At 41.1% G+C, this 27623-nt stretch overlaps 1 protein-coding gene and 1 long non-coding RNA gene across 3 annotated transcripts in view; one reads left to right on the plus strand and one right to left on the minus strand.

Moving 5' to 3' along the window:
• The window catches only part of myo10l1 (myosin X, like 1), a 33397-nt gene extending 7739 nt beyond the window's left edge, over window positions 1–25658 (plus strand). The window contains exons 2-44 of the mRNA XM_026315630.1: window positions 1361–1459; window positions 9412–9570; window positions 10823–11010; window positions 11572–11706; window positions 12206–12330; window positions 12477–12490; window positions 12618–12702; window positions 12909–13015; window positions 13295–13424; window positions 13519–13637; window positions 13746–13892; window positions 14578–14678; window positions 14962–15028; window positions 15345–15437; window positions 15561–15629; window positions 15719–15801; window positions 16031–16133; window positions 16263–16343; window positions 16459–16583; window positions 16755–16872; window positions 16958–17064; window positions 17197–17479; window positions 17590–18441; window positions 18626–18749; window positions 18876–19014; window positions 19813–19917; window positions 20032–20127; window positions 20228–20321; window positions 20465–20520; window positions 21025–21167; window positions 21457–21651; window positions 21856–22013; window positions 22105–22225; window positions 22349–22497; window positions 22735–22883; window positions 22968–23175; window positions 23525–23661; window positions 23849–23972; window positions 24131–24308; window positions 24405–24481; window positions 24889–25065; window positions 25186–25377; window positions 25548–25658. Of these exons, the coding sequence (XP_026171415.1) occupies window positions 1361–1459; window positions 9412–9570; window positions 10823–11010; window positions 11572–11706; window positions 12206–12330; window positions 12477–12490; window positions 12618–12702; window positions 12909–13015; window positions 13295–13424; window positions 13519–13637; window positions 13746–13892; window positions 14578–14678; window positions 14962–15028; window positions 15345–15437; window positions 15561–15629; window positions 15719–15801; window positions 16031–16133; window positions 16263–16343; window positions 16459–16583; window positions 16755–16872; window positions 16958–17064; window positions 17197–17479; window positions 17590–18441; window positions 18626–18749; window positions 18876–19014; window positions 19813–19917; window positions 20032–20127; window positions 20228–20321; window positions 20465–20520; window positions 21025–21167; window positions 21457–21651; window positions 21856–22013; window positions 22105–22225; window positions 22349–22497; window positions 22735–22883; window positions 22968–23175; window positions 23525–23661; window positions 23849–23972; window positions 24131–24308; window positions 24405–24481; window positions 24889–25065; window positions 25186–25377; window positions 25548–25652 (6117 nt within the window). The 3' untranslated portion in view covers window positions 25653–25658. The remainder of the gene's footprint in view (window positions 1–1360; window positions 1460–9411; window positions 9571–10822; window positions 11011–11571; window positions 11707–12205; window positions 12331–12476; window positions 12491–12617; window positions 12703–12908; window positions 13016–13294; window positions 13425–13518; window positions 13638–13745; window positions 13893–14577; window positions 14679–14961; window positions 15029–15344; window positions 15438–15560; window positions 15630–15718; window positions 15802–16030; window positions 16134–16262; window positions 16344–16458; window positions 16584–16754; window positions 16873–16957; window positions 17065–17196; window positions 17480–17589; window positions 18442–18625; window positions 18750–18875; window positions 19015–19812; window positions 19918–20031; window positions 20128–20227; window positions 20322–20464; window positions 20521–21024; window positions 21168–21456; window positions 21652–21855; window positions 22014–22104; window positions 22226–22348; window positions 22498–22734; window positions 22884–22967; window positions 23176–23524; window positions 23662–23848; window positions 23973–24130; window positions 24309–24404; window positions 24482–24888; window positions 25066–25185; window positions 25378–25547) is intronic.
• Window positions 9211–25705, minus strand: LOC113140934 (uncharacterized). Of its 2 annotated transcripts, XR_003296704.2 has the most exons (6): window positions 25581–25705; window positions 23984–25339; window positions 20096–20327; window positions 17174–17302; window positions 9386–9548; window positions 9211–9286 (listed from the first exon to the last, which is right to left on the minus strand). It is a non-coding gene; the product is annotated as an uncharacterized LOC113140934 (long non-coding RNA). The 2 variants fall into 2 exon arrangements; XR_004463019.1 differs by lacking the exon at window positions 17174–17302.
• Window positions 25706–27623: the final 1918 nt, after the last annotated feature.

A 27623-nucleotide genomic window follows, 5' to 3' on the forward strand; every position in this document is an offset into this window, starting at 1 on the left:
TTATATGGCCTGAATGTAGATTTTGTGCATTTTTACGTTGTGTGTTAGCTCTGATCTACATAAGAATCTATCTAAGTGGAGAAACTGCACTTCTCATGAGACACGAGGAGATGTCGTCATCTAACACTAATTCAGTTCATCCAGTGATAAATGATGAAACAACTTAAATTAATCTTGGGAGATGAAGGGAATCAGTATGTTCTTATTCTCTAATTGTCACATTTGGCTACAGTGGCTGCTGTGCACGTGATATCATTAAAGATAAGTGTGGGACTTCCAGTTAAGGGTGAGAATTCAGTCAGCATCAAGTCTTTCTTTGGAATGTCTGTGCCACTGATGACAAAGGTTTGATAAATGTTTATGTTTGTAAAAAAGACAGTTGTGTTGACTGTTTCCAAAAGCATTCAGACAAGAGCTACAATACTGGGTTTATATATAGTGCACTGTGTGTGTGTGTGTGTATGGATGATTTCTGCCTGAGGGATGACTGGTTTTCTGTTATCTGTGAGTGTGTGTGCACCAGACTGAATTAAATAACGGGAATACTAGTAGGTGTGGGACCATCTTTTGCTAAAATGATTCATGTTCAGCCCCCTCTGTTGCTCAGGTCATTCTGATGCACACATCTGGTGTCCCACAGGTTCTTTGCCGGGCTCAAACCTCAGCCTTCAAACCTACGTAATTATGTGTAGAGAATCTGTTCAGACAAGAAGATCATCCATTATCATGTAAAAACATATTTCTGTACAGTCAAACCTGAAATGAGACTGTAAGATTATACAGTGAGAATCTCAGGAGTATAAATCTACATAATTATCATTCACCTCTCCTGAAAGCCAAGGCAACCTCCTCAAACATAAATCTTAAAACTCATACAAGCCTGTCCAACTACCAGCTACTTTCCCTTTTTGTTTTGACAAAATCATGATTTGAAAGAAGATTTAAGGCAAAACACTGAGTCTCTTCTTCTTCCTATCTTGTTTCCTTTTCTCTCTTGGTTATGCTTTTAGTGGTTAGAGGTCAGAGGTCAGCGACTGTTTGAAAGAGAGCTCTGTCTGTGGAAATGTTAAGGAAGCGCACACTTCCTCTGACCCTGAGACAACCACACAATACACACAGCCACATACTGTAGACACACACACACAGATTTTGTTTACAGTTGCTAAACTTTCAAAGAGAATCAACTTCTTACTTGCAAGAGAGATCCAATACGTTTTCAAGGGTTGCTGTCCATAGATACGCTGACTGTGAGCTGAAGCCCTCCTCTAACCAGAGAGTTCATTATTTGATCACCAAATAAACTTTCTTGTACAGGGTGCACTACTAAACATCAGTTTTTGTCTGTGTTTGTGTGACGCAGGGGGCCCGTGTTTGGGTCAGAGAGAAGGAGCAGCTCCTTGCCGCCACAGTCAACTCCTGTGGAGATGGAAGCCTTGTGGTTACGACCGACTATGGAGAGGTAAGAAAAAAATACAATAAAACACACACACACCACTGATCATGTTTAGAATAATGTACTATAAAGGTTAGCAAATGCCAATAAGAAATAAGTATTATACTGTTGACAGCTAACACACTCTTGTATAAGTTATACAGTACATAGAGAACTACACTGACATCTGGAAATACAAGCTATGGTGGATAGTTGTGTGTGGGTAGTTACAGTTGAATATTGCTAATGTTTACATGTAAGGAAACAGACAACAGACTGTGAACAGTGACAAAGATGCTTTGATTGCAGAGGATTTTCATTGTGTAATGAGTCAAACTGTAAAGGCCTGCAGATTACAACTATTTTTATATGTCAATGGGATTTTCAAAATGAAACAGAAAGCTACAAACACTGTTCAGACTTAAGGTTACTGCTCAGAAAAAAGCTGCAGTTGAACTGGGACTGTGCATGTGCATTCGTGTAAAGGTCAGATTGATGGTGAAGAAGCTGTGCAGGTTCATCCACTCTTACGTGGATCAGTAGAAACTCCTGTTCATAATACTCCATATCTCTGTCCCAGTTCCTTACTTCTCCTCATATATATGCAAAATTTATCTCTGACACACATTCAGCCTCCAGAAGAGACCTACAAAGGTAGAACACATTCTGGGAGCATAAATGTATGTTCTTATTTCAGGATGTCACATGGCATAGCAGCAGCATCGCCTGTAGTTGCTCTAAATGGCCTCAATCCCAACCCTTTAGCACCACACCCCCTGCCAAAATAATGGAATTGAATGTCGAAATCTTATTATGACTATTTGTTTGCGTGCATGTGCTCAGCTAATCTGTATCAGGGTACATGCACACACGCTGCTCTGTGGATGTTTTTTTGATGTCTGATGTGTTTGGGACACATACACACATGCACTCCAGGCTAGAAAAAACTTAACCCTTTGGCTCTGATTTAAAAGCCCCAATTTACCTTTTCATAGTTGTACAATACAGTAATGTTACGTGGCCTTCCAGATCAGGAATGGCCAAATGCTGCTTTAAAATCATGCTGCAGCTGCTTCAGTGTTTGTGTTCAGGGACACAGCAGGAGCAGACAGATTTCCTGAAATAGAGCACTGGTTATAGGAGCAGGCATTCACTTTTCTCTGGCTTATGAATGTCCATAAAATACCCAACCCCCATTCTGCTCTCCCTCCACCTTGCTTCTCTGCTATCCGTTGGTGTTTAAATGTTAGCTCTGCAGGAGGTGGTGAATATTTGATAGAGAATCAGCAGGACAGGGGGCTTTACCCTGTTACAACAGAATCCCCAGTATTCCCACCCTCCCTGTGTTCTCCTAATATTGGTCACAAATTCATTTTGGGTCCCATTGACTATAGAGTGAATCCTGGAAATATATTTAATAGTCTAAAGAAAAACAGCTAAAATATTCATTCCAGTGCTGCTAGAACAGAAAACCTGGAACATTTGCCTGGTTTGTGGTCTTTGTTTTACCTACCTCTCTGTTCTTATATTTTCATCCCTGCTTCTTTATCACTCTAAACTAAAGACTGACCCAGTTCAACACATTACTCATTTGTGTTGCGAATGCTCTGGCTGTAAAACTTCGTGCCTTCATGTCGAATCAGCACACAACTTCCAACGGTATTTAAAATCCTTCTTTCATATTTTTTACTTCTCAGGAAAACAGAAACATTTTGCCTTGCTGTTGTCTCACCATTCATAAAATTAGTAACTACCCTCAGAACTACAGTAGTTGGTAAAATGCTGGATGTCACATGCAGACAGAAGGGGGCATTCTGGTTACACAACCTAACCACCTTAACCATCTGCTTTCAGTGCAGTTGAGCCTCAGCCTGAACTGGTCAATGGTCTTATACTTGTATAGAGCTTTTCTACACTCCAGTGTACTCAAAGCGCTTTTACACTATTTGTCTATTCATTCATTCACCCACTCACTCACACATTCATACACCGGTGGAACAGCCACGGGAGGCAACTTGGGGTTCAGTGTCTTGGAAACCAGGGAAGCCAAGGATCGAACAGTCACCTAAAGATGAGCATCAATTAGTGTTGGAAGATAAACTGAACTGACAGCTAAATCACAGCTCCTTATCTTGGTCATGCACAAATATCTCATCCATTATCCAGGGTTTCACCTTTCCCATTAACTCACACACTGCACAGCTTACTGCATACAAACGGAGCAGCGCCCAGTACCTGAGGGCAGGAGCGCACAGCGATCCACACATGCACGCACACATACATACATAGGCTGCATTAACATACTGCAAGCGGCACACACACACACACTCACACTCACGCATACATACATACACACTAACCAAACATTTCTACATTTCCCTCTGTGACAGCTGCACATCACACCTCTCACCACACTCTCTTTACCACGCTCTTTATTTCTGTAGTCAGTCATGGGTGCACACCTGGTCGCTCCACATCCCGGTACGCATACATCAATACATTCACACATACATTCATACACTCACACACACACGGACTTACCGCGTTCTATCCAGCCTGCACTTCCTTGTTCACCTGGCTGACGGGGACAATAGGGGCGGTCCTACCTGCTCTGTTAAATAGGGCATTTTTGGGTTCATGTGTCGTCTGTGGGTGGGCTAATTATTTATAAGCAGCCATGTTAGTGATTTTTTTTTCACTGTTCTTTCCCCACTGTACATATGTTTGCACTGTTTTCCACCTTGCACTTTGGGAGACAGCACAATAAAACAGCAGCACCAGACCTTTTCTGACTTTGCCATCATTTTATTGTTATTTTCTGGAGTAGCACCAGAACCCTGTAACAATATAGTGACATATACACCTGTGTCATTGCATAGCACACAAACACACAAACACACAGAAGGGTAATGTTAGCGACGAGTTGTGGACAATGTTTGTTCTGTGACCTGGATTTCAGCAGCTAATGTGAAAACTGCAGTGAGAGCTCACGCGAGCACAGAACATGCTGCGGGGATGCCTTACTACTTGAGCGTACATAAAACAACTACACACATGCACACAAAAACTGACGCACACACTGTCATATGCGCCTAAATAAAAGTGCAGAAATGAATTGTTTGGTCTGATTCGGCACAGAAACAAGCTGATGTTGCTGTGTGATCTCCTGACCCACATTCCTCTTCACAGTTTCATATTTCTAATCCTCCGAGGACCCCGCAGTTACTCACTCATTTGATAGCATATAACGAGATTAACTTAACTCTGTCAACCTGGCACACAAAAACAGAGATATGCAAACATACACACACACAAATGTCTCCCTGTTTCTGCTGCTAAAGCTTGTCATTAACTTCTTGTCTTAATCCAACTCATGAAGCTCTGTAGTCAAGCAAGACGAGTGGTACTGAATTTGGTGATCTTTCCATCTAGGGTCACCAGCAGGGCAAACCTTTCACTTATTATGTAAAATATCTCAACATCATTGTCACCAGACAATGGTAGTCAGCCAAAACACCTTTTTATTTAGATAAAGTGACTTGTCCCACACCGCTGGTCTGCTCCTGCCCCATTTGCTTCTAATATACTTGGATCCAAAGGGTCAGAATAAGCAAAATACCTCCTCAGTGTTCTCCAATCCTAAACTGAGCCTGGGAGTCTGTCAGCTCTGATCCAACAACAATAAGGAGAGCTGCAGGTGTGTATAGTACTGTGTGATACTATATCTTGCACTGTTGAAAAGAGGTCTGCAGGATATATAGGTCACTGTGCCCACATTTACTCTCTCCATCTTTATCTCTCTCACTCCCTATCCTCACGCTGACTACAGCTAATATGTGAAGTCAGATGAGGAGGGTAGTCTCCCCTGGCTCTCACACTGAATCATGCAAAACAGCTTCAGACATCAGAGGATTTACAGGAAGACTGATCCATGCACTGCCTGGGTGTGTGAAAGTGTGTCCTCATAAGCAAAGCTGATCAGGAACGCTGCAATTTTGCTAGAAGAGAGAAGAATCAGAAAATGATGAAAAGGATAAAGCAAAGTATGTGTTTGAGAAAGTCAATATGGTCAGCAACTGCCATGAAAAGACCAAATCATGTCAACAAATACTGCTGTAGAGCTTAATTCTCTGTTCCACATAGACCTCCACTGTTCACCCAACAAGACTAACAGGCAACAGCTGAAGCTACTGTGAATGTGCTTAGTTTTACAATTGAATAACTGGACAAATAGAAATTCTGAACTGAGGATAAATAAATGAAAATTTTAGGTCACATGCATTATTTATGCAGAGGAGAAGAGGTATCAAATTCAGTCCATACAGTTACTGAGACATTTCACCTAAAACCATAAACGTGAACCTCACGGTGGTGCTAGGAGAAATGTAACAGTTTTTTTTTTTTTTGTGCAAATCCCTCCAGAGGAAGTCAAAGGCTCACAAATGTACTGAGAGATTTACAGATAATAAGCAAAATACAGCATAACACCAGGCTTATGTTTTGAAAAGCATCATCTACCATCTTCATCTTCTGATAACTGTAAAACCAAAGGCAGATCAGAGCTGGTTAACCATGCTCTTCTTCTACATTACTCTCATTCTGTCTCTGTAGCCACATCAGCCGCATTTTCTCCATGTTTTTCTCTCAGTAACTCCATGTCTTTCCTTGCTCTAATAATGAATTATTAAATATGAAGTATCCCATTTAGGCTCTACTGGTAGTCAGATTTATTGTGTGCATCTGCCTCACACACACAGTAATGTTTGCTGGTGAATGGTTCAGGGAAGCCATGCACAGTGTTAGTCCACCAGAGGCCAATGAAAAGAAAAGACAGAGTCTGCAATAAAGGGTTTTTTTTCCCTTTCACTTCAGCTGCATTTTACTTCACTCTTCACTGACATACTTTCACACTTGATATCTTCACTTCTCTCTCACACATGTAGGTGTCCCAAGTGCTTTTACCCCAACATCTCTACAGCTTCATTTGCTGTTATATCTTGGCCCAGACATTTATTTGTGCTAATCTTACAGTAAAAAAGGATTATTTAAAGGGGCTCTCCATAGTTAATACACATAGAAAGCAGCTTATTTTTTAAAGTATGAGAAAATGAACATGGCGACACTGCTGCAACATTATCACTATGGTCTTCCTTCCCTTCAACATGTACTGATGAGTGACGTGATGAGACGTGCACGAAGTCTTGATCACCGTTGCCCTATAATTTTCTCCAGATTGCAAATGCATGCTTGACTTTCTGATTGAAATGACTCTCAGTAAACCTTCAATTACAGGCAGGAGTCTGAGACTGAATCATTTAGGCATAAAGTGGGTCTGTGTGAGTGAGCATGCAGGGAACCATGTACATTAGGTAGACAGATAGAGAGATTTGATTGAAAAAACTGGCAGGTACATTGCAAATACAGTACAGAGTTTGCAGGAACCAGCAGTAAAGGGCATTTGAGATGCAAGAGAAATGAGGATAAAAAAGAAGGTGTTGGAAGCTGAAATGTGGGAATTGCAGAGTTGGGCTGGCAGAAGAGAGAAGGGCAAATTAATGATGAGTAGGATGATATGAGGTATGGAAAGATGAGCGAACAGAGAAAAGAGGGAAATGACAGATGGGGAGGAGATAAAAGACGTGTTTCATACAAAGGGAAATAGAGATGAAAGAGATAAAGGCATGTAAAATTCAAAAAGGAGAAAATCAGACTGAGATTGAAAATGAGAGCAATGAATTTTAGAGGGTGAGAAAGCAGACACCTTTTGTCTTTAAAATGTGTTTATATGGAGTCTTTCTTTCTCACAGACACTGAAATGCACCATTGACTAGATGCTACACAGTCAATCTGAAAGCACCTCTGCATCTGTACAGCTATTCAAGCCATGACTAACAGGCATCTTACTGCATCTCATCACTCAAACAAACATGTCCCCTGCAAAGTATATAACCATGTATACATGTAAACAATCATACATGCATGTAGACGTTACCACTTGACCTTGTCTGAGCATCAGAGGTTGAGTAGCAGCAAGACGCAATAATTAAAATTGCACTAACTCATTTTTGGCTTCTTGAGGCAAAATAATAATGAACACTGACATTTTTTATCACCTTGCAAAGTTGACGCAGAGAGCTTGCAGCAAGCACTTGTTTATTTACCAGATTCAAATCAACATTATCATCCATTTAAAGTCATGTGTCTGGCTGCCAGGTAAAACTGCAGAAGTACAATGTTCACTGTTGCTTCCTACTCGCTGTTATATATGTATGTCAGTGCTTTAATTAAGTGCCACAGTTGTGAAAGGTGAAGACAAGAATCAAGTAGAAAGGCTCATGGTGAAGATGGTGATCCTTTAGCCAGTGAACCCGACATAAGTTATGTCCTCTCTAATGGAGGACGAGGGATAATTGGGTCATTTCATTACAGCTGAGTGAGTGGGGGAAGGTTAGCGACTTAGTCAGCAGGATGTGTGCAAGACATTTATACTTTGAAAAGACATGGAAAGACATGGAATTATGTCATTGGAGAATTTTAGCCCAATATTCACACTCTCATGGCAAATAGTCATGCATGGTTAATATGAACATTCAAGTAAAAGCAAGGACTGCAAGAACTAATGATTAGCAGGGGGCATTCCATGAAATTTGGCCCCATTTTATTTGAAAAGTAAAGAATAAGAAACCAAATCAAGCAAAAACTACAATATGTAGCACACATACATGTAGCATGCAGCAAAAGTGTGGAGTAACAGATGCTGTTACTGCCGTGAAGTAGATTTATTTAAGAACAGATGCTTGAGGCCCTCTGCCACTACTAATAGTCTCCCCACACATCTGTTACAGCAGCACACAAACTAAAGGCTGAGCAGATATAGTAACTACCCAGTATTTTAAAGGCCTCAGTTTTTGTTCATAGACAAGCTGATTTTGCTGGACTGAATGAACAACCTTTATGCTGGAATAAAGTCACGTATCTGCTGAGTGTGTATGGACTGCATGGGGATCACTGTATTAGCCTGTGTGTACCTGACCTGAATACACACCTGGCTGCTTTCACCTCTCAGGTCCTGCAACATCAGATCAGTTACTCTTTTTCTTTGCTTCTGTCCTCACTCTTTCTAGCCTTCTTCTTCTTCTTCTCCTCCTACTTTCCAGTTGCCATGGCGATGGATGACATAGATGAGATGGGGTCTGGGGAGAAGAACAGCCATAAAGCTTTGAATTCTCCTCATCATGTTGATTTTCATCATGTTGCATCACAATTAGCCCGTTCATGCTAAAAATGGAAAGGCATTGCAACACTGGTGTTTTTTTTAAATCTGGTGTGATCACATTCTTCCTCACTGTGAACAAGATCATTTTATTTTTTATTATTCAGTGTAGTTTAAATTTCCAGCTTAACAAATGAAAACTGAGCATTTGTGTACCTCAAAATAAAGAGCTCTGACAGAAATGTACCAGAAACTACTACTGCGATGCATTTACGTGTATTTTTTTAAATTTTATTTTTGGTTTCATTTAAGAACAGGGAGTGGCAAGAAACAGTAACCTAATATGTACTACAGTGCAGTCCACCCTAATACAATAAACTTAGCACATCACTAAGTTTAGCTTGTGTGATATATTTAATGGAAAATTAACTTTAAAATGCATAAATGCAGGCGTTAACCAAAGCTAATGTACCACTACCTCGAGCTTAAAATTTAATGGGCAGATATGATGATGGTACTCAGCTTCTCATCTAAGTCTTTGCAAAAAAGAAAATAAATGTTTTACCACGTAATTCTCTATTCTCTCTTCTTTTCTTTTTATAATCCAGCAAGACAAGTATAAACAAGTTCCAGTGTTTTCTCTGTAAGAAGCATATGAAAGTGAAGTGGAAATAGATGTTGAAACAAAAGAAGTTACATTTAAAAATAAAATACAACAATATAAAAAAATGAAAAGTAACCTTCTATATTCCTTGCTGTCTCCCAGGTGTTGTACTTGCAGCAGGCCGAGGTTACCAGGGAGCGAGTGTACGCTATGCACCAGTCCAGCATTGATGGTGTGGAAGACATGTCAGCACTGGCCGAGCTGCATGAGGCCGCCATCATGCACAACCTGTACCAGCGCTACCAGAAGGATAATATCTATGTAAGTGCATTCGGACAGATACACGTCCCTCTGTTTCTTGTTTTGTCTTCTTTTATGTCTGTAAATACTTGCGACTTGATGTGGCCCTCCACTATTTTTCCATACATGAAGCTTTTAGTGGAAAACATCTAATCATAATTATTTAATCTAAGTGCAATATGTGGAAAGAGGGAGAAGGAGGGAGCCTCTTATAGAGTCACAGTACTGCAATGACTCAAATCAGTCAAATGTTAAAAAAATAAAACTTTTTAAAGTGTCTCCATCATCAGATTGATTCCTAGAATTTTCATTTCGTCTTACAAGTCAAAAATATTAATGTAGTGTGATAATTTCAGTCTGTTTATCTGTAGTACTTCTACTGCTCATGCAGTGATGGCTCATTTAGTTTAACAGACTGAATAAGGTCCTGTTGGCAGGGCTGATTTAAATTGAGTGTAGAAGTGAAAAAGCTTTAAGTCACATGACCCGATCAGTCAAACTTGTGCAGATGATTTACCTACATCTGTCTGTAATTAATGAATGCATCAGCTAATTCCTATGAACTCATCCCTCATAGACATAAATGATAATTATGGTTAAAACAAAGAACACATATATAGCAGTAGCTTGTACATTCTGACTACATTTGGAAAGCTTGGGAACCTGAAAGATTACGAGACAATGGACCAATAACAACCTCCCTGGGTGGAACCTAATCTAGATGATGAAATATTGTCCATTTCCCTTAATCTGAGCAGAAAAATTGACCCTGTGTGGGTCAGCTTTCTGTGTAGCTGTATGTTTATGTACTCATATGTATATGTATCTTTCAGCACAGGGCAATTTGACATGACGGAGAGGATGCTGACCTGAATTTTTATTTGTTTCTAGTGCAAAGGAATAGAAAGCAAGGTGACCATCACACCCCAAATAGTTCAGAATGTGAACTCTGGCCTTCTCCAACATATCCCTGATTTGACCTCAGCTTTCTAATAAAAGTGTGATGCCTGCTGTCATATTTCCACCCTGCTGTGTTCCCTTATCCTCAAATCCAGATTAACATCAACACAGTGCTGTTTTAATATTTGGCATATATATATATATATATATATATTTTTTTTTTTTATTTATGAATGCTCAAGGGCATATGCATGTTAATTGAAAGAGAAGTGGGGAAAATTAAAACAGAAGAGAAATAAAGTAACAAATAAATATGAATAGCTGAAAGATAACACAGAGAGAAACTGTAATGTCGCTATTTGGTTGATTTCAGACTAATATCGGCAGCATCCTGGCAGCTATAAATCCTTACAAGCAGATCCCAGGTCTGTATGACACAGACAGGGTGGACCTTTACTCCAAGCACCACCTAGGGGAGCTCCCACCACACATCTTTGCTGTGGCCAACGAATGCTATCGTTGCATCTGGAAACGCCATGACAGCCAGTGTGTCCTCATCAGGTGAGTTTACACATCGGAGGAGACCATGTTCATAGTTCAGCATGATGATTATCAAGCTCTAATTCATGACTCATGGCCTCATACCGCTCCATTTTTTACTAAGGTGTTAGGCTGCTCAGGGTCCCAGGGGACTGCACCTGGAGTATCAATGGGAACCAGCTTAATACAATAAAATTAGTCAATTGAGCATGAAACTGTGATTGTGTCACCTTTTATAGTGTATAAGAATGAACAAAACCCTGACACCGATAAGACAAAACTCACTGGGTGAACTATGTCACGCGCTTGTTGGGTAACTGGATTGAGCTGGTAGTAGGGTCAGACATCCCATCGTGCTTTTAATTAAACCAAGTCTTCGTCTTACTCTGTGTCCTGATTGGAACAGACTCTGAGCTAATGCAATATCTCTGACGCTATCACACCTCAGTAACAATTGAATAACTTTTCGGTTTGTGATGTGGGAATGTCAGAGAAGGTCACAGTGTATAGAATTAAATGGGGTTGGGTTGTGTTGTGTTCTGTGTGTGTGTGTGTGTGTGTGTGTGTGTGTGTACACGTCAGTGGTGAGTCAGGGGCAGGGAAGACGGAGAGCACTAAACTGTTGTTACAGTTCCTGTCGATGATGAGCCAGAACTCAGCTGGGACTCCCCCATCAGAGAAAACAACACGTGTGGAGCAGGCCATCGTACAGAGCAGGTACAAGACGGACCAAATGAAGAAGAAACATTTTTTTGTTCCTTTGCTCTTGTAAAAGTGTTTTTGAACCTAAGCTTGTTTCCACAGGCGACCTTTTGTTGTTAAGAAGCATATCTAGCTCTAGGTGTATGAGGCAGTATCTGTATTTGTCAGCAAATGCACCAAGAGCATTTAAAATTATTGTTCTAGACAGCAGCAAAATAAAAAAGAGAGGTAGGACATGCTGCAAACCCAGTTTTCAAGTCTACAGCTCTATTTCCTACCAAAGTGTCTTTTCTCCAGCCCAACTACTACATCAAAATATTTACACTGGCAGTTTCCACCAGAGCATTGGTTAGAAAAATGGCTTCTCAGTCAACTCCTGCTTAATAGGTATAGGCCAGTAAAACAATATTTCCTTTGGAGGGTTAAGTTCATGAAGGGAATGGCCTCTGGAACTCATGGCGGTCATTCCCCATACACAAGCTTTCATTAACTGCAGATTTTTATCATCTTTCAGCCCGATCATGGAAGCCTTCGGTAACGCAAAGACCGTTTACAACAATAACTCCAGTCGCTTTGGGAAATTCATCCAGCTTCATTTCTCTGAGAGCGGCAACATCCAGGGAGGCTGTGTCATTGACTGTATCCTTGTTTTTACACATAATAAGTAACCATATGAGACGCATTGTTTCCTTATACTGTATATATATGCTGCATGATGTGCAGAGACAATAGAAAGCATTGTGACTCAAGTTTGATAGTTGTTTCCTTGACTCTCTACCTTTTAGATTTACTGGAAAAGGTAACCATGACTGGGGCTGCAGCCTGCTCATGTCAAGTTTAAATTTATTAATACTGACTTGTCTGCTTTGCATAACGAATCATAATGAAATGTTAATCCAGGCTTTGTGACATTGATTTTGCTGCAGAACCGAGTGGTTCGACAAAACCCCGGAGAACGAAACTACCACATCTTCTATGCTCTGCTGGCAGGAGCTAGCAAGGAGCATAAAAGTAAGAAACGCACCTGAACTATCAAATATCAGCGGTGCTGTTTAAAAACTCCTTTTTTTTGTCTCTTTCTTTTACTTTGATTACATGGTGATACAATTAAAACAGTGGGAAGTGCACTCACTTGTTGACATACATACTCTGTAAAGTGCAGTTAAGAGTCTTAGTGTGCAGTTCTCCTATTATCACGCATACGTCTCCTCTATCAGGCCTCTACTTCCTGGAAGACTCTGCTGAATCCTTCCACTACCTCAGCCAATCAGGATGTCTGAAGGACAAGAGCCTAAATGACAAAGAGCTGTTTAACAGTGTTATGGTCAGTTTGACTACACTACTCACTATGTTTTTGACTGTGTCCAGTATTTTTCACATACAGTTATATAATACTTTGTTATATGGATCATTCTGTTTAATTTTTGGAGGAGGTTAGTTTGTACACCTGGTATTCATGCTAAGCTTATGAATGACTGCGACATTAAAACAAAGACTGAACCTTGACAGCAAACAACTACGTGTGATTAGAAGTGCTTATAATATAAGTACTTAATTCTGCTGACAGCTTCTAATGTCCTTTTCTGTGCTATTCTCTGTGTAGGAGGCGCTGAAGGTGTTGGAGTTCACTGAGGAGGAGATCAGAGACATGTTTAAGCTGCTGTCAGGAGTCTTACAGCTCGGCAACATCGAGTTCATGACTGCAGGAGGAGCCCAGATCACCACTAAGCAGGGTCAGTGAATTCCTCATATGAAGTGAGTAAGAAAATTCAAAGTGAGATAGATAAATTGCAGAAGTATAACACACATCTTTGCTCATGTTTCCAGTGGTCAGTAATGCCAGTGAGCTGCTGGGCCTGGATGTCTTCCAGCTGTCTGAAGTCCTGACTCAGCGCTCCATAATACTCAGAGGAGAGGAAATTTGCTCCCCACTCACTATAGAGCAGGTATCTATCTATCTACAAACTCATAGTGTATAGTGAACTCCATACATGCACATGCACAGTCTTTGCCACTTCCTCACACCTGCATACCGTCCCTTCTCCTTGTTACAGGCTGTGGATTCCCGGGATTCAGTTGCCATGGCATTATATTCCCAATGTTTTTCCTGGATCATCCTCAAAATCAATCAGAAGATCAAAGGGAAAGAAAACTTCAAGTCCATTGGCATCCTTGACATCTTTGGCTTTGAGAACTTTGAGGTCAGAACTTTGGGCTTTCGTTTGCAATATTGCAATATAGCATACTTTACTATAATTATGTGAATTTTACTAGTCCGACCTGTGCAAGCAGGTTGGAACGGGTGGAGGAAAGTATCAGGTGTGATCTGTGACAAAAGAGTGTCAGCAAGAATGAAAGGAAAGGTGGACAAGACAGTGGTGAGACCAGCAATGTTGTCTGGTTTAGAGACAGTGGCACTGAGAAAAAGGAGGTAGCAGAGCTGAAGATGCTGAGGTTCTCTCTGGGAGTGACGAGGATGGATAGGATCAGGAATGAGGACATCAGAGGGACAGCTCATGTTAGATTTTTTGGAGAAAAAGCCAGGGAAGCCAGATTGAGATGGTTTGGACATGTTCAGAGGAGGGACAGTGAATACATTGGTAAAAGGATGCTGAGGTTAGAGCTGCCAGGAAGGAGGCCTAGAGGAAGACCAAAGAGGAGGTTCTTGGATGTAGTGAAGGAGGACATGAGGATAGTTGGTGTGGGTGAGGAGGATACAGAGGATAGGGTTGAATGGAGGTGGATGATTCGCTGTGGTGACCCCTGAAGGGAGCAGCCGAAAGGAGAAGATGTGAATTTTACTAGTCCACACAGACATGCACACAGAGCGAATGCAGATTTGTATGTGTACATATATCTATACATTAAGTGTCCTCCTGCTTCCAGGTGAATCGATTCGAGCAGTTTAATATCAACTATGCCAATGAGAAACTCCAGGAGTACTTCAACAAGCACATCTTCTCCCTGGAGCAGCTGGAGTACAACAGGTACTGTATCCACACAAACCAGTATAAAGAAAGGTATGTGTATTACTAGTTAGTTAAACATAAACACCAGATCTAGACTGAAATCTTGATATAATGCAAGTCTTTCATAACATGAATAAATAATAATACAATTCCATTTTTCTAGTTTAATGTGCAGCCATATCATATGAATATTCAGGTTGTTTTAGACCAGATGATAAGATGATACACTTTGAGTGCTGAGTATGCAGTGATTAAAACACCAATTTTCCGTGGATAATGGTTTTGGGTTTACTCCCCACAGGGAGGGTGTTCAGTGGGATGCCATAGACTGGATGGACAACGCAGAGTGTCTTGATCTTATAGAAAAGGTACCTTGCAACAAAAGTTTAAAGGTTTAATAAAGATGGCAAGATTTCCACATTTCCTAAATCCTTTTTTGCATTTGGCTGGTGTTTGGTCCTCTTCTCTTTAACATAATGATTTTGCAGTGCCAAAAACAACAGATTTTTCTGAAGTCTGACTTGGGTGGAAGTAGGTTAAAATGAAAGCTTCTCCCCTGTCAGTTAAGAGCTATTGGATGTTTGCCTGAGATGCATTCTGGCGGCTAAGCTAATAATATCGGTCTAATGGCTTAGAAAGTGGTGCTGATGCAATAACATGATGTTTTTGTGCTTTTTCACTTAGAAACTGGGCTTGTTGGCACTAGTGAATGAAGAGAGTCGATTCCCCAAAGGAACAGACTTCACTCTGCTGGAGAAGTTGCACAGCAGGCACTCAGTGAGTTATTTACACATTTGTTCATGCACTTCATGCATAATTCATTAATGTTGAGCTGCTATGCTGCTTTCAAACATCACATGATATTTTATTTTCCATGCTGTTTCACTGTTTGTGCTGCAGACAAACCCATACTATGTGAAGCCCAGACTTGCTGACCATCAGTTTGGCATCAAACATTATGCTGGGGAGGTGAGTTATGTAGAAAGGAGTGTGGGGGGAATGTAAAGTTACTGAGTGAAGCCTGGGGAGTTTGTGATGAGCCTTTCTTTCTCTGTCAGGTCCTGTATGATGTTAGAGGGATCTTGGAGAAGAACAGAGACACTTTCAGGGATGATATTCTCAACATGCTTAAGGACAGCAGGTCAGGCACAAATGAATAAGTACTTGAACTTCAGAAATTTGCCCCTAACAGCAACAAAAAGATTGTTTAGAAACGATCAAAGCTTTGCTAATTACAGTACATTGTTATTTTTGTTCACACCAGCAGTTGTTTTACTCAAGTTTATTTTTATCTGTAGATGAACTGATTCAGAAGCACCACCTATACAGTATTCAGGTATGTCATCTTTTATCTTTCTGTTGCTTCTCAGACTGGACTTCATCTATGACTTGTTTGAGAAGGTCGGCAGCAGGAACAACGAGGAAAAGATGGGAACAGCCAGACGCAAACCTACTGTGAGCTCCCAGTTCAGGGTGAGTGATGACACTGACTTTACTGTTGTTATTATTATTGTTATTAATGTTATTTTTGGGCAACAAAGCCAATGGAAGCTGAGAGGATAGTTAAGTATATTAGAAAGCGCCTGCCTTTTGTCTCCTCAGGACTCTCTTCATGCTCTCATGGCCACTCTGAGTGTATCCAACCCTTTCTTCATTCGCTGTATTAAACCCAACATGGAAAAGGTCAGCCTGTTCCTGTGTCACAGCAGTTATAAAACTCACATTGACGTGGTCACAGAATGACACACTGCACAAAATATTCCAGTTTAATCCTAAATATTTCTTATTTTACTTATAGAATCCAAACGTGTTTGACCCAGAGATCGTCCTGAACCAGCTGAGGTATTCTGGGATGTTGGAGACTGTGAAGATCCGTCGTGCTGGTTTTCCCGTACGCAGAACTTTCAAAGACTTTTTCTCTCGGTAAATATCCGTAAATTTGATTTAATCTCTGTCTTTTTCTGAGCTTGGATGAGTGTTGTTGAATTCGTTTCCTTTTGAGGAATTGCCTGTCACATGTTTTTAAGTTGCTGCACTCTTGTATTTGTTGTCTCTTATGCTCATACATCTTCTGTATTATCTGTATCATGCCAGGTACAATATCATTCTGAAAGAAAAAGCACCAGCAGCTGGAGATGATAAAAAGAGGACGACGGACCTTCTAACCAAATATGACAAAACCAAGACAGAGTGGCAGTTAGGCAAGACCAAGGTACCATCCAAGAGCTTTTGGCAAAACCTTTTCCAGAGCATTTTTCTGTCTGAGCCTACTTGACCTCTTCCTGTTCACTCTTAAGGTGTTTATGAAAGAGTCTCTGGAGCAGCGTTTAGAGAAAGACAGGGATGAAGTTCGACGCCAAGCTGCGATGATAATCCGAGCTCACCTACTAACTTTCTCTGCCAAGTAAGTACCTTTCCAATAGGAACTGTGATTTTAGGCATTTAGGTACAAAGCTGTAGCTCAGTGACACTGACATTAGGTTTGTGTGCTAGTTTTTGTTAACGTATCTTACCTGCATTCCTGTTTTGTCCACAGAAAGCACTTCAAGCGTGTACGTGCCAGTGTCATCACCCTCCAGAAACACTTCCGAAGGCACATCCAGCGCAGACGGTTTGTGAAGCGACGTAAAGCAGTGCTGGTCCTGCAGAAACACAGAAGAGGACAGGTGGCGCGTGCTCATGTTCGAAAACTCAAAGAGGAAAAGAAGAAGAGGGAGGAAGAACTGAGGAGGAAAGAGGAGGAAGAGAAGAAAATGCTGGGCGAAGGGGAGCAGGAGACAGTGAATGGTGGAGCAGAGGAAAAACCTAAATCATCAGAGGTACATGCTGGTTTTCAGTGTGGTTTCACCTGAATAGAGTTACATTTTTAAAAAAAAATGTAAACGATGATGTTTAATACATCCTTTTCTCCCTCCTTCCTCCCCTCTAGGATGAGGCTCGGCAAATGGAGGAGATCCTGCAGTTGGAACGAGAGATCGAGCGCTTGCAGAAGAAGAGAGAGGATGGGGTGTCACAGCTGTGCGAGTCCTCCAAACAGGAGCTGCAGCTTCGCCGGGATGCTGAGCTCAAACGGATGAAGAAGGAGGCATCTCGCAAAGCCACAGAGCTCATTGACCTCCTGAACTTTACCGGTGTGGATCCATCACTGGGAGCAGTCGGAGCTAAGCCTGCTGCAGAGGTGAAGACTCGGAAAGCAGGAGGTGCCACCAGAGGTGCAGCCAAAGAAGAGGAGGTAGACGAGGGCTTCCCTGCTGAGGAGGAGTGCATCCCTCTTCCTGACTTCCCTCCTCCTGTGGAGACAGATGCTCCAATGGATCAGGACATATTTGCACAACTCCCTCCGCCACCGCCTGCCTTTGCAGAGGGAACCGTGCCTCCTGCACCACCTCCTCCACCTCTCCTGCCCACAGATGGTGTACCTGTTGCTGGAATTCCTCCCCCTCCTCCTCTCCCACCACCTGGAGATGGCTTTACTGCCACTGCACCTCCTCCACCACCTCTACCTCCCTCAGGAGAGGTAGAGAAAAAAGAGGGAGAGCTGGAGAGGAAGGTAAGCATGGTGGAGAGCCTGGGGGATGGGGAGGAGCCGATCTACAGCATGCCCGCCGACACCGAGTCAGATTACGACCAGGAGGAGGAGGAAGGGTCTGTCAACGCTGGAGATGACAGTTCTGTATCTGGGAGCAACCGTGGGAGCGCCGCTGTGGCAGACGAGGAACACCCGAGGAAGTCGACCTGCACTAATGCCAGCATCGAGTCCTACAGAGGCAGCTCTGACTCTGTGAGGACACACACTCACACGCATCCTCACACGCGTGCACGCAGATATGTATGAGCAGCTATACAGCAAAATTTTAAGTTTTGAAATAAAATTCTGTTTTTTAATGTAATAATGTAATGAGGTCATTTTCTTGATCATTTATTTTTAAAATAAAAAAGCTGAATAAGGCCTTTTGCTGTTCCAGTATGCAGACAGTGATGATGAGCATGATGGCTTGATGGACACTGATGAAGAAGTTACTAATGGCAGAGTGACTTTGCTTAATGGAAATGGCCCACCATATTTCCACAGTTACCTCTACATGAAGGGTGAGTACTTTGCGTACTTTGAAACGAGGACTCTGGATCTCATTTCGATCTTAAACACATCTGCACTACTTGTATTTGACCTGCAATGATTTCACATGACTGTAATTTTCCCCTCTGGTCCCTCAGCTGGTCTGATGATCCCCTGGAGGAGGCGTTGGTGTGTGTTAAAAGATGAAACCTTCATGTGGTTCCGGTCTAAACAAGAGTCTCTCAAGTCTGGCTGGCTCTACAAGAAAGGAGGAGGCCTGTCCACTCTCTCACGGAGGTTGTTGTAGTTGTTACTGAGTGTAGACTGCATGTTAAGTGAATGAAACCACATCACTGCTGGAAATGCAGTCTAGAACTAGAGATTTTCAGCTGAATGACTGTGGAGCTGTGCCTGGGTTACCCATAGATTAATAAGATCATGAATCAAAATCAGATAAAAGTGCATGTTCATTTAACTGAAAACACTACTTTCTTTTGAGGTTGATATTATGACAGATTTTCTCTAACAGCAATTGCATGCTATTTGAAAGCAGCGTAGTTTTTGTAGAAAGACATTTGTGATATCCTAAATGGCATAGCTTTATTATATCTGCAGCGACAGGGTCTTATGTCTTGAGTAGTTAAACACAGCCCTGTGTTTTGTTGAAACACTTTGGGTATTTCTCTAACTTAAAGCTTTAAACCCTCTACAGAAGTGGAAAACTACAATGTCCTGCAGAAGCTGAAGCCCTGTGACTTTACTGAACTTTTTTAAAAAGTACAACTTCTGTTTTTTAAATGCAATTAGTTACTTCTCAGGGGAAATGCCACTGTTGAATCTTTGTGAATGAAATAGCTGAGATGACACAATTAAGCTGAGTGGTTTTGATGGAAATGGAAGAAAGGAAAGAAAATAGAAAGATATTACTATTGTTTCATGTTTTGAATGTCAAACGTATCCTCTATAAAGAAACTATTTCACTATATATCCCACATATAAATATGTGCATGTATTATGTACATAGTCAACTAGATCTTTATATTGTGTAAAGTGTGTTGTCTTGGCCTATTTTCATTGTGTGCTATTCTTCCTCAGAAACTGGAAGATGCGTTGGTTTGTACTGAGGGACAGCAAGCTAATGTACTATGAGAACGACAGTGAGGAGAAGCTGAAGGGAACCATCGACATCAGAGCAGCCAAGTAAGATTCCTAACAATAACTATTGCAAATAAACACACGCACAGTCCCTTATTCACTGCTCTTCTTTTTTTTAGACAAGGGCTGCATTTCTCAGACATGTTTGCGTTTTTACAGGGAGATAGTAGACAACCATGAGAAGGAAAACGCTCTGAACATTGTGACAGATGAGAGGACTTACCAGGTGTTTGCTGAGTCGCCTGAGGATGCAAGGTGTGAAGGAGACTTAAGTGATGAAGCAGAAAATAGAAACATGTCTCTGAGTAGATTCATATGTTCTAAGTGGTGACAGCACCTCTGTCTATCTGTGCAGTGGGTGGTTTAATGTCCTCAGTAAGGTGCGAGTGTGCACTCCAGAACAGCTGCTGGAAATGTCCCATGAGCAGGCCAACCCAAAGAATGCTGTGGTCAGTCTGTAAAACACAAAACCAATTATTTATTATCAGCCAAAATCAGTAATTCACTTTCTATATCATAGACAATATATATATATATAAAGTGAAAACAAGAAAATATGAATTATGTCCATTTGTTTCCTTTTCTCCTACAGGGAACTCTTGATGTTGGGCTGATTGACTCTGTTTGTGCATCAGACAACCCTGATCGGTAAGATGAATCAGGAAATGCTGATTTGCATGTGTGACGCCACATTTTGTTCTTTGTCCGTGTTTTTCAGTTTCAATGAATTTAATCGCAGGTCATTCTGTTTCATTTCCTAAAATGAAAGAAAAGACTTCAACAGTTTTGCTGATGTGCCGATGTTCCCTGGGAATATTTGGAAAATAGTATGTATCAAAATGTTTAACACTTTAGAACAAGAGACACAAAACACTAGTTACTAAGGAAGGAATGAAGGTTATGGTTTGTAGTTATTATATTAATGAATCTTTATGTAATGAGTTAGGTCACAGATACAGTATTTTTGACAAAATTGAGTAGTTCCTTAAACATTATTCATATTGAAACATTTAAATGGATTTGACCATTTTTGTCTTCACTGGAAAACTCGATATGCCATCACTGTATCCATCCTACTTGTACAACTCAGTGAATCCCTAACATCCAAAGGTTGATTTTTCTTTATTTAAAAGTCTCTTTTGATTTTTGCAGGCCCAACTCCTTTGTCATCATTACGGCCAACCGTGTGATTCACTGCAACAGTGACACCCCAGAGGAAATGCATCACTGGATCAGTCTGCTGCAGAAACCTAAAGGAGATGCCAGGATCGATGGGCAGGAGTTCCTTGTCAGAGGTGAGAATAGATTTTTGGTGAATTTATAAAAACTTCACATGCACTTCTCTATTTGAAAATTTCAATAATGCACAGGGATATTTGGTACATAGTTTCAAGCCTAAAACAAATATTATTTAATATAAAATGTATATCAATTGAAATACAACTGGATAGCGGGCAAAATGTGGTCAAATATATGTAATAAATTGTTTGTATGAGAATTGACTTGTATAAGACAAACTATTGCTGGAAGAGATTTTGGTAAAATGTATAATTCATGTCCCTGATCCTGTTTGTCTTCTTCCAGGCTGGCTCCAAAAGGAGATGAAGACAAACGCTAAGAGCACCTCCCTAAAGCTGAAGAAGCGCTGGTTTGTTTTGACTCACAACTCCCTGGATTATTACAAGAGCTCAGAACGAAACTCCTCTAAGATGGGAACTCTGGTCCTGAACTCCCTTTGCTCCGTCATTCAGCCGGATGAACGTGTGCACAGGGAAACAGGTGAGGAGGAGGCAGAAAGGGCAGGTTTAATTAAGGATTGTACATAGGTGGTTAGGGACTACATATACAATTATATGAGTGAAATACGTAGCAGTAAATGGGTTTCATTAAAGTAAACGTACATCTCCATAAAACCCTCAGTATTCCCTCACTAGACATATATTTGAGTTTATTTTTAATGCTGATTTTGCCCCATATTTACAGGCTACTGGAACATTATAGTGTATGGGAGGAAACATTCCTACCGTGTGTATACCAAGATGTTGAATGAGGCCATGAGGTGGACAGCTGCTATACAGGGAGTCATAGACAGCAAGACCCCCATAGAAACTCCAACACTGCAGCTGATCAGAGACATTAAGGTAAAACGCAGATGCAGGTAAAGACGCAGACACAGCGAGTGAGCATTTTAAAATTCACTAACAGATCTTACTTTTTTCCACTGACTCTCAGGAGAACAGTGTAAACCCAGAAATAGTGGAGCAGATGTACAGAAGGAACCCTATCCTCAGATACACTCAGCATCCTTTGCACTCCCCTCTACTGCCCCTTCCTTATGGAGAGGTCACCAGCTGTAAGTAAAAGTAATGCTTTAAATAATGTTATGATTGACGACTGTTACTCATCATCCTCAGTGCTGTCAACTGACTTGATCAACCAGCATATTTATTAACATTTTTCATCTTCCTGCAATCAGTACAACGGCAGCAGGGCTATGCCAGTCTGCAGGATGAGGCAGTGCGAGTTTTCAACTCACTGCAGGAAATGGAGACTCTGGCCGACACAGTGCCCATCATTCAAGGCATCCTGCAGACCTGCCAGGACCTCCGCCCTCTCAGGGATGAGGTACTGTTTTTTTTTTGTCAGGAAAAGTCAAGTTCCTGGTATAGTCCCAAAAATAAATAGCTTTGACTTATATTCATTAGCAATACAAGGGGATTAAAATTAAACAGAAAAAGTGTAGTGTGAGTGTATGAAAACATACATTAAGTTGAATCTCTGTAGGGTTTTGAAAAAAATTGTTTGCCACCAAATGTTGATTAAAACTCTAGATTTCTCAAACTCTGTATTTCTGATTTTTAGGTATACTGTCAGGTGATCAAGCAGACCAATCATGTGCCACAGCCGAACAGCCCAGCCAATCGGGCACACTGGCATCTGCTCACCTGCATGAGCTGCACCTTCCTACCCAGTCGAGCCATCCTCAGATACCTCCGCTTCCATCTCAAGAGGTGTTGTGTGTTTTCAGTACGAATGGTGATATGTCATTCATGAATGAATGTGTAATAAATATCTAATGTCTATTTGTTATTTAGGGTGCGGGAGCGTTATCCCAACACAGAGATCGAACGTTATGCCAGTTTCATCGGGGAATCTCTGAAGAAGACCAAGACTCGTGAGTTTGTTCCCTCTCAGGAGGAGATCGCCGCCCTGCTGGTGAGGCAGGAGATGAGCACCACTGTCTACTGCCATGGAGGAGGCTCCTGCAAGATCTCAATCAATTCCCACACCACAGCTGGAGAGGTGCATGTCAAAAGACACACACTGACATATAATCTCAATCTTCATTTCACTGTGTTTACTTTTGTACCACACACTACTTCATGTGCAGAGGTGCATAACGACCACCTTAAATGAATTGTTCATATACTAATATAATCTGAAGGCAGCTATGTGGCCTATTTTTTGGATTCTTTTTTTCTTTTTGACCTCTTTTAAGGAGACTAAATATATTACAAAATATGTTGAAGTTAATGAGGTCAAGAGATATTGTATCAAATTTTAAGACAGCTGTAAGTAGAGAGGAGATGGAAGAGATGATGAATGCGCTTCGTAACAAACACAAATCCATGTTTTAATGTTGCTGCTACAGGTTGTGGAGAAACTGATCCGAGGTCTGGCCATGGAGGAAAGCAAGAACCTGTTTTCTCTGTTTGAGCACAACGCCTTCACAGACCGAGCTTTGGAGAGCAGAGTGATTGTGGCAGATGTTCTGGCCAAGTTTGAAAGGTATTTCATTTACATATCAAAGTCCCAATCTCTGATTAACATATAAAAATCTATTTGCACAGAGTTCAACTGTTTGGGTTCAAATATTGTAAATGAGAATGTAAATAAGAGAAACTGGCTAAATTAGCTGTTTCAGATATTTTGGTTTATGTGTCTGTATCTGGGGATTCTGTTGAATGTTTTCCAGATTAGCAGGCAGTGAAGAAGAGGAGGAGGAGGGAGAATGGAAACTATATTTCAAACTCTACTGCTTCTTGGATGTGGAGAGCATGCCCAAAGAGGGAGTGGAGTTTGCTTTTATGTTTGAACAGGTGAGACTTACCCCACAACATTTAGAAATCATCAAATCTTGTTCAGAATACTGTGTGATTGCCTGAAACAGAGCAGTCATGTTTCTTTTTCTCTTATCTTGTTAAATCCATTTGTTGAAAATATTAACTTGTTGACTCTGTCTCTCTTTCTCTATCAGGCTCATGAGTCTCTGATAAGTGGTCACTTCCCGGCCTCAGAGGAGACTTTGCAGCACTTGGCCGCTTTACGCCTCCAGTATCTCCATGGTGATGGGGCAGGACGAGCTGGGTGGAGCCTGGGAAGTGTTTATCCAATTGGACGACTCCGCAATCGCATCCTCCACTCCACCAAACCTGGTGTGGGGGCCACAGGTGGCGTGGGAGGAGGTGGAGGAGGAGCAGGAGATGGAAAGGGCATGGCAGGAGGACAGGGAGGTATCGGAGTGGGGACAGAGAAACGGAAGACCCCAAGCTTCCTGGATGGTACCCTGAGGAGAAGCTTCAAGACTGGTTCACTAAAGAAACAGAAGGTCAAGTGTTTAAATTAAATATACTGAACAGATAAAAAAAATATTGTATATACTTAAATTTAATTTAATTTATATTGCAGTGAAAGCACAAGAGCACTCACATTAATACTGTTATTAGACTTTTACAACAATCCACAAGAAAGCTTTTATTCTGCATGAGTCATAGCTGTCCAGGGGAATCTTGTTCAAACTTTTTCTAGCTGTAGTTTCTGATCATTACCATGTGCTGGCACAGTGTGACATGACAGGAGATGTGCTTTCCCACACTGATTTGCATGGATCTCAGCTGTACTCCCATAAGATGACATAAAATGTCTGTTGCTTCTGGATTTCTGACTGAATCTGTGAATTTCGAACCTCTGACTGAGTGACAGCACTAAGTGACTGGCTGACCTGTGTTGTTGCAGGTGGAAGAGGAGCAGATGCTGGAGATGTGGGTAAAGGAGGAGACATCCGCCACACGGACCAGCGTGCTGGAGAAATGGACACGGCTGCAGGGAATGCCCCAGCATCAGGCCATGCTTAAATATATGAGCATTATCAAGGAGTGGCCTGGATATGGATCTACTCTATTTGATGTGGAGGTAAAAAAAATAATAAGGAAAATAAATAAATAAATATATCTATATATATATATAGATATATATATCTATATATATATAAATCTGATGTCATGCTCTCCTTTCCCTGTCTCCTCTCTGCAGTGTAAAGAAGGTGGTTTCCCTCATGATCTGTGGCTCGGTGTGAGTGCTGATAATGTGTCTGTGTACAAACGAGGTGAACCCAAACCTCTGGAGACCTTCCAGTATGAACACATCACCTTCTTTGGGGCTTCACAGCCCTGCACCTACAAGATCACTGTGGATGAGAGGGAGATGTTCTTCGAGACTCCATTGGTGAGATTATTTTACATTTGATTAATCGTTGCTATAGCAAATGATGGAAAATATTAAAGTACTTAATATTTATCTTTAGGATAAATCAATCAACAGATTCCAACACATTTCACTCAAAATCAACATGCAGATCTCTAGTACAAACTGACTGATGTTGTTTTACTCTTTAGGTTGGAGAGATCACCAAGATCATGAGGGCTTACATTAACATGATGGTGAAGAAGCGTTGCAGCATCATGTCCGGCACCAGCATTGCCAGTTCCTGGGCCAGGTGATTGCCACCAACCAGTCAGATCCTTCATTTCATCCAATGGCAAGCAGATGTCTTGCCACCCTGCATTGGCTGGCTGGTTTTCATTGGAAGCAGTCACACCAACCAGCTAATCTTTAAGGTTACAACTAGAGATGGTGTCAAAAGCAAAATGGGGATATATAAAGACACAGAAATCAAACGCACATTCTGTTGGCCAGGGTTTCACTTGGGATAAGGGATAGGGGATCAATTTAAAAACAAGCATGGCAGAGAAAAAAACATGTATTTTGGGACAGTCCTTTCAAATACGTAACCCCAGCTGTAGTCCTGCATGTAGATGTTCAAGCACACTCCAAACTTCTCCCTGCTTTACTTTCAGGACAAACAAAACTCAGTAATAACAAGCACAACTCAGAACATCCTGTCCCAGGCTGTCCCAGGTGGCTCCCCTTTTCACCCCTAGCGCACTGCCAGACAGAAAAAAGCCACAGTTTCTCAGTTACATTTTCATGTTCCTCACTCCTCCTCAAAATTCAGTCTCTCTCTTTCTCTTCACGTGTCCTCCCTGCTGTTGCTGGTTTGTTCACACTTGGTATTAAGTTATTAATCCTGAATTATTGTTCTTACTTGCTTGCTTTCTCTCTGTTGTTCTCTCTTTGTCTTTAACCTGTAACATCAGCGATATTACATCTGTTTGTGACTGAGAAAAAAGACTCAATGACAATTCACCTTCAGGGCTGCTAAAAGGCAAATGAGCTCCCTGCCCGACAACAGTGTTCACTTGCTCACTCGTCAGTGCCACCGTGTGGTCACAACAAGAGACCAGCCAAAGGAAATGGCTTGAAATATTTCAGAATAATAGTATATGGGTATTTGTGAGAAGAACGCACAGATGTTTTGCTTTGGAGACTCTCTGATCATGTTTAGCTTGACATGGAGAGTCTGTGCATGGTTACCACTCTCACTTGGCTTGAGATTAGTATCAATCAGAAAAGTATGAAATAATACATTTCCTTATGTCTAAATGTAACTCACTGCATAAATCTACTGTATATTCGCATACATGTACACATAAACTGAACCGACTTGTATCTTTTTGTACTGTATATCACACATTATAGGAGTTATTATTGAATTTTCAGTAGCGACTGCACTGTACAGTATATAGATGCCATACAAAATGCAATGTAACACCTCTCATGTAAAATACATGCAAATGAATGGTGTTAATTATGACTGCTGTATGTCTGAATACGATGCCAACACTACATCATTCACTGGCTGTGCCATTAATTTTAGGAATTGTAGGAATTTGTAAAAATGCAGTCCATAATGTGACTGGCTGCTATGGTTGACATTTTTCCACAGTGTTTTGATGAATTTAGCATTATCGTTGTTTGTTGGACTCACTCTAAAGCAACAGTCAGAGCCATGACCGACTGTATATCCATGTCTGCTCATGCTTTTGTTTACTGAGGAGATCGGTGACTTAAACACTAATGCATAAAAACTACATTTTGTCTGTGTTACCAGCCTGTTTTCAAACATGTGACTTTTGTTACTGATACTACTATTATTGCTGTTTGCCCCCTGCTATCTTAACCACCCTCAAGTGCTGTGTCAGGAATGCTGCCGTGTGTGTATGTATGTGAGTGTATTTACAGTGTAATCCAACAGGCTGGTAAAGAAAAGGGCATTGAGAAAAGACAAGTCATTTTACTGAGTGTGTTTCTTGGAAATAAGACGTATTTACATGACTAACCTTTGAAAGAACGGTGTTGTGATTGTGAGTAAAGGGAAAAGCATGGGATTCCAAGGGAGGGTTAGGGTTTATTTATTTCTTATTGTACTTTATGTATTACATGGTGTGTTTGGGGGGGTAATGTATTAAAAATATATTGGATTATTTCTGCCTCAGTGTAAGGAGCAGATAAGACACTGTGAGTGTATGGGCCTGAAAATGGTTTAATTGTGCACTGGGAATGCTGAAAGG

This window comes from Mastacembelus armatus, chromosome 22 (assembly GCF_900324485.2).
Source record: "Mastacembelus armatus chromosome 22, fMasArm1.2, whole genome shotgun sequence".
In the NCBI taxonomy this organism is placed as follows: Eukaryota; Metazoa; Chordata; class Actinopteri; order Synbranchiformes; family Mastacembelidae; genus Mastacembelus; species Mastacembelus armatus.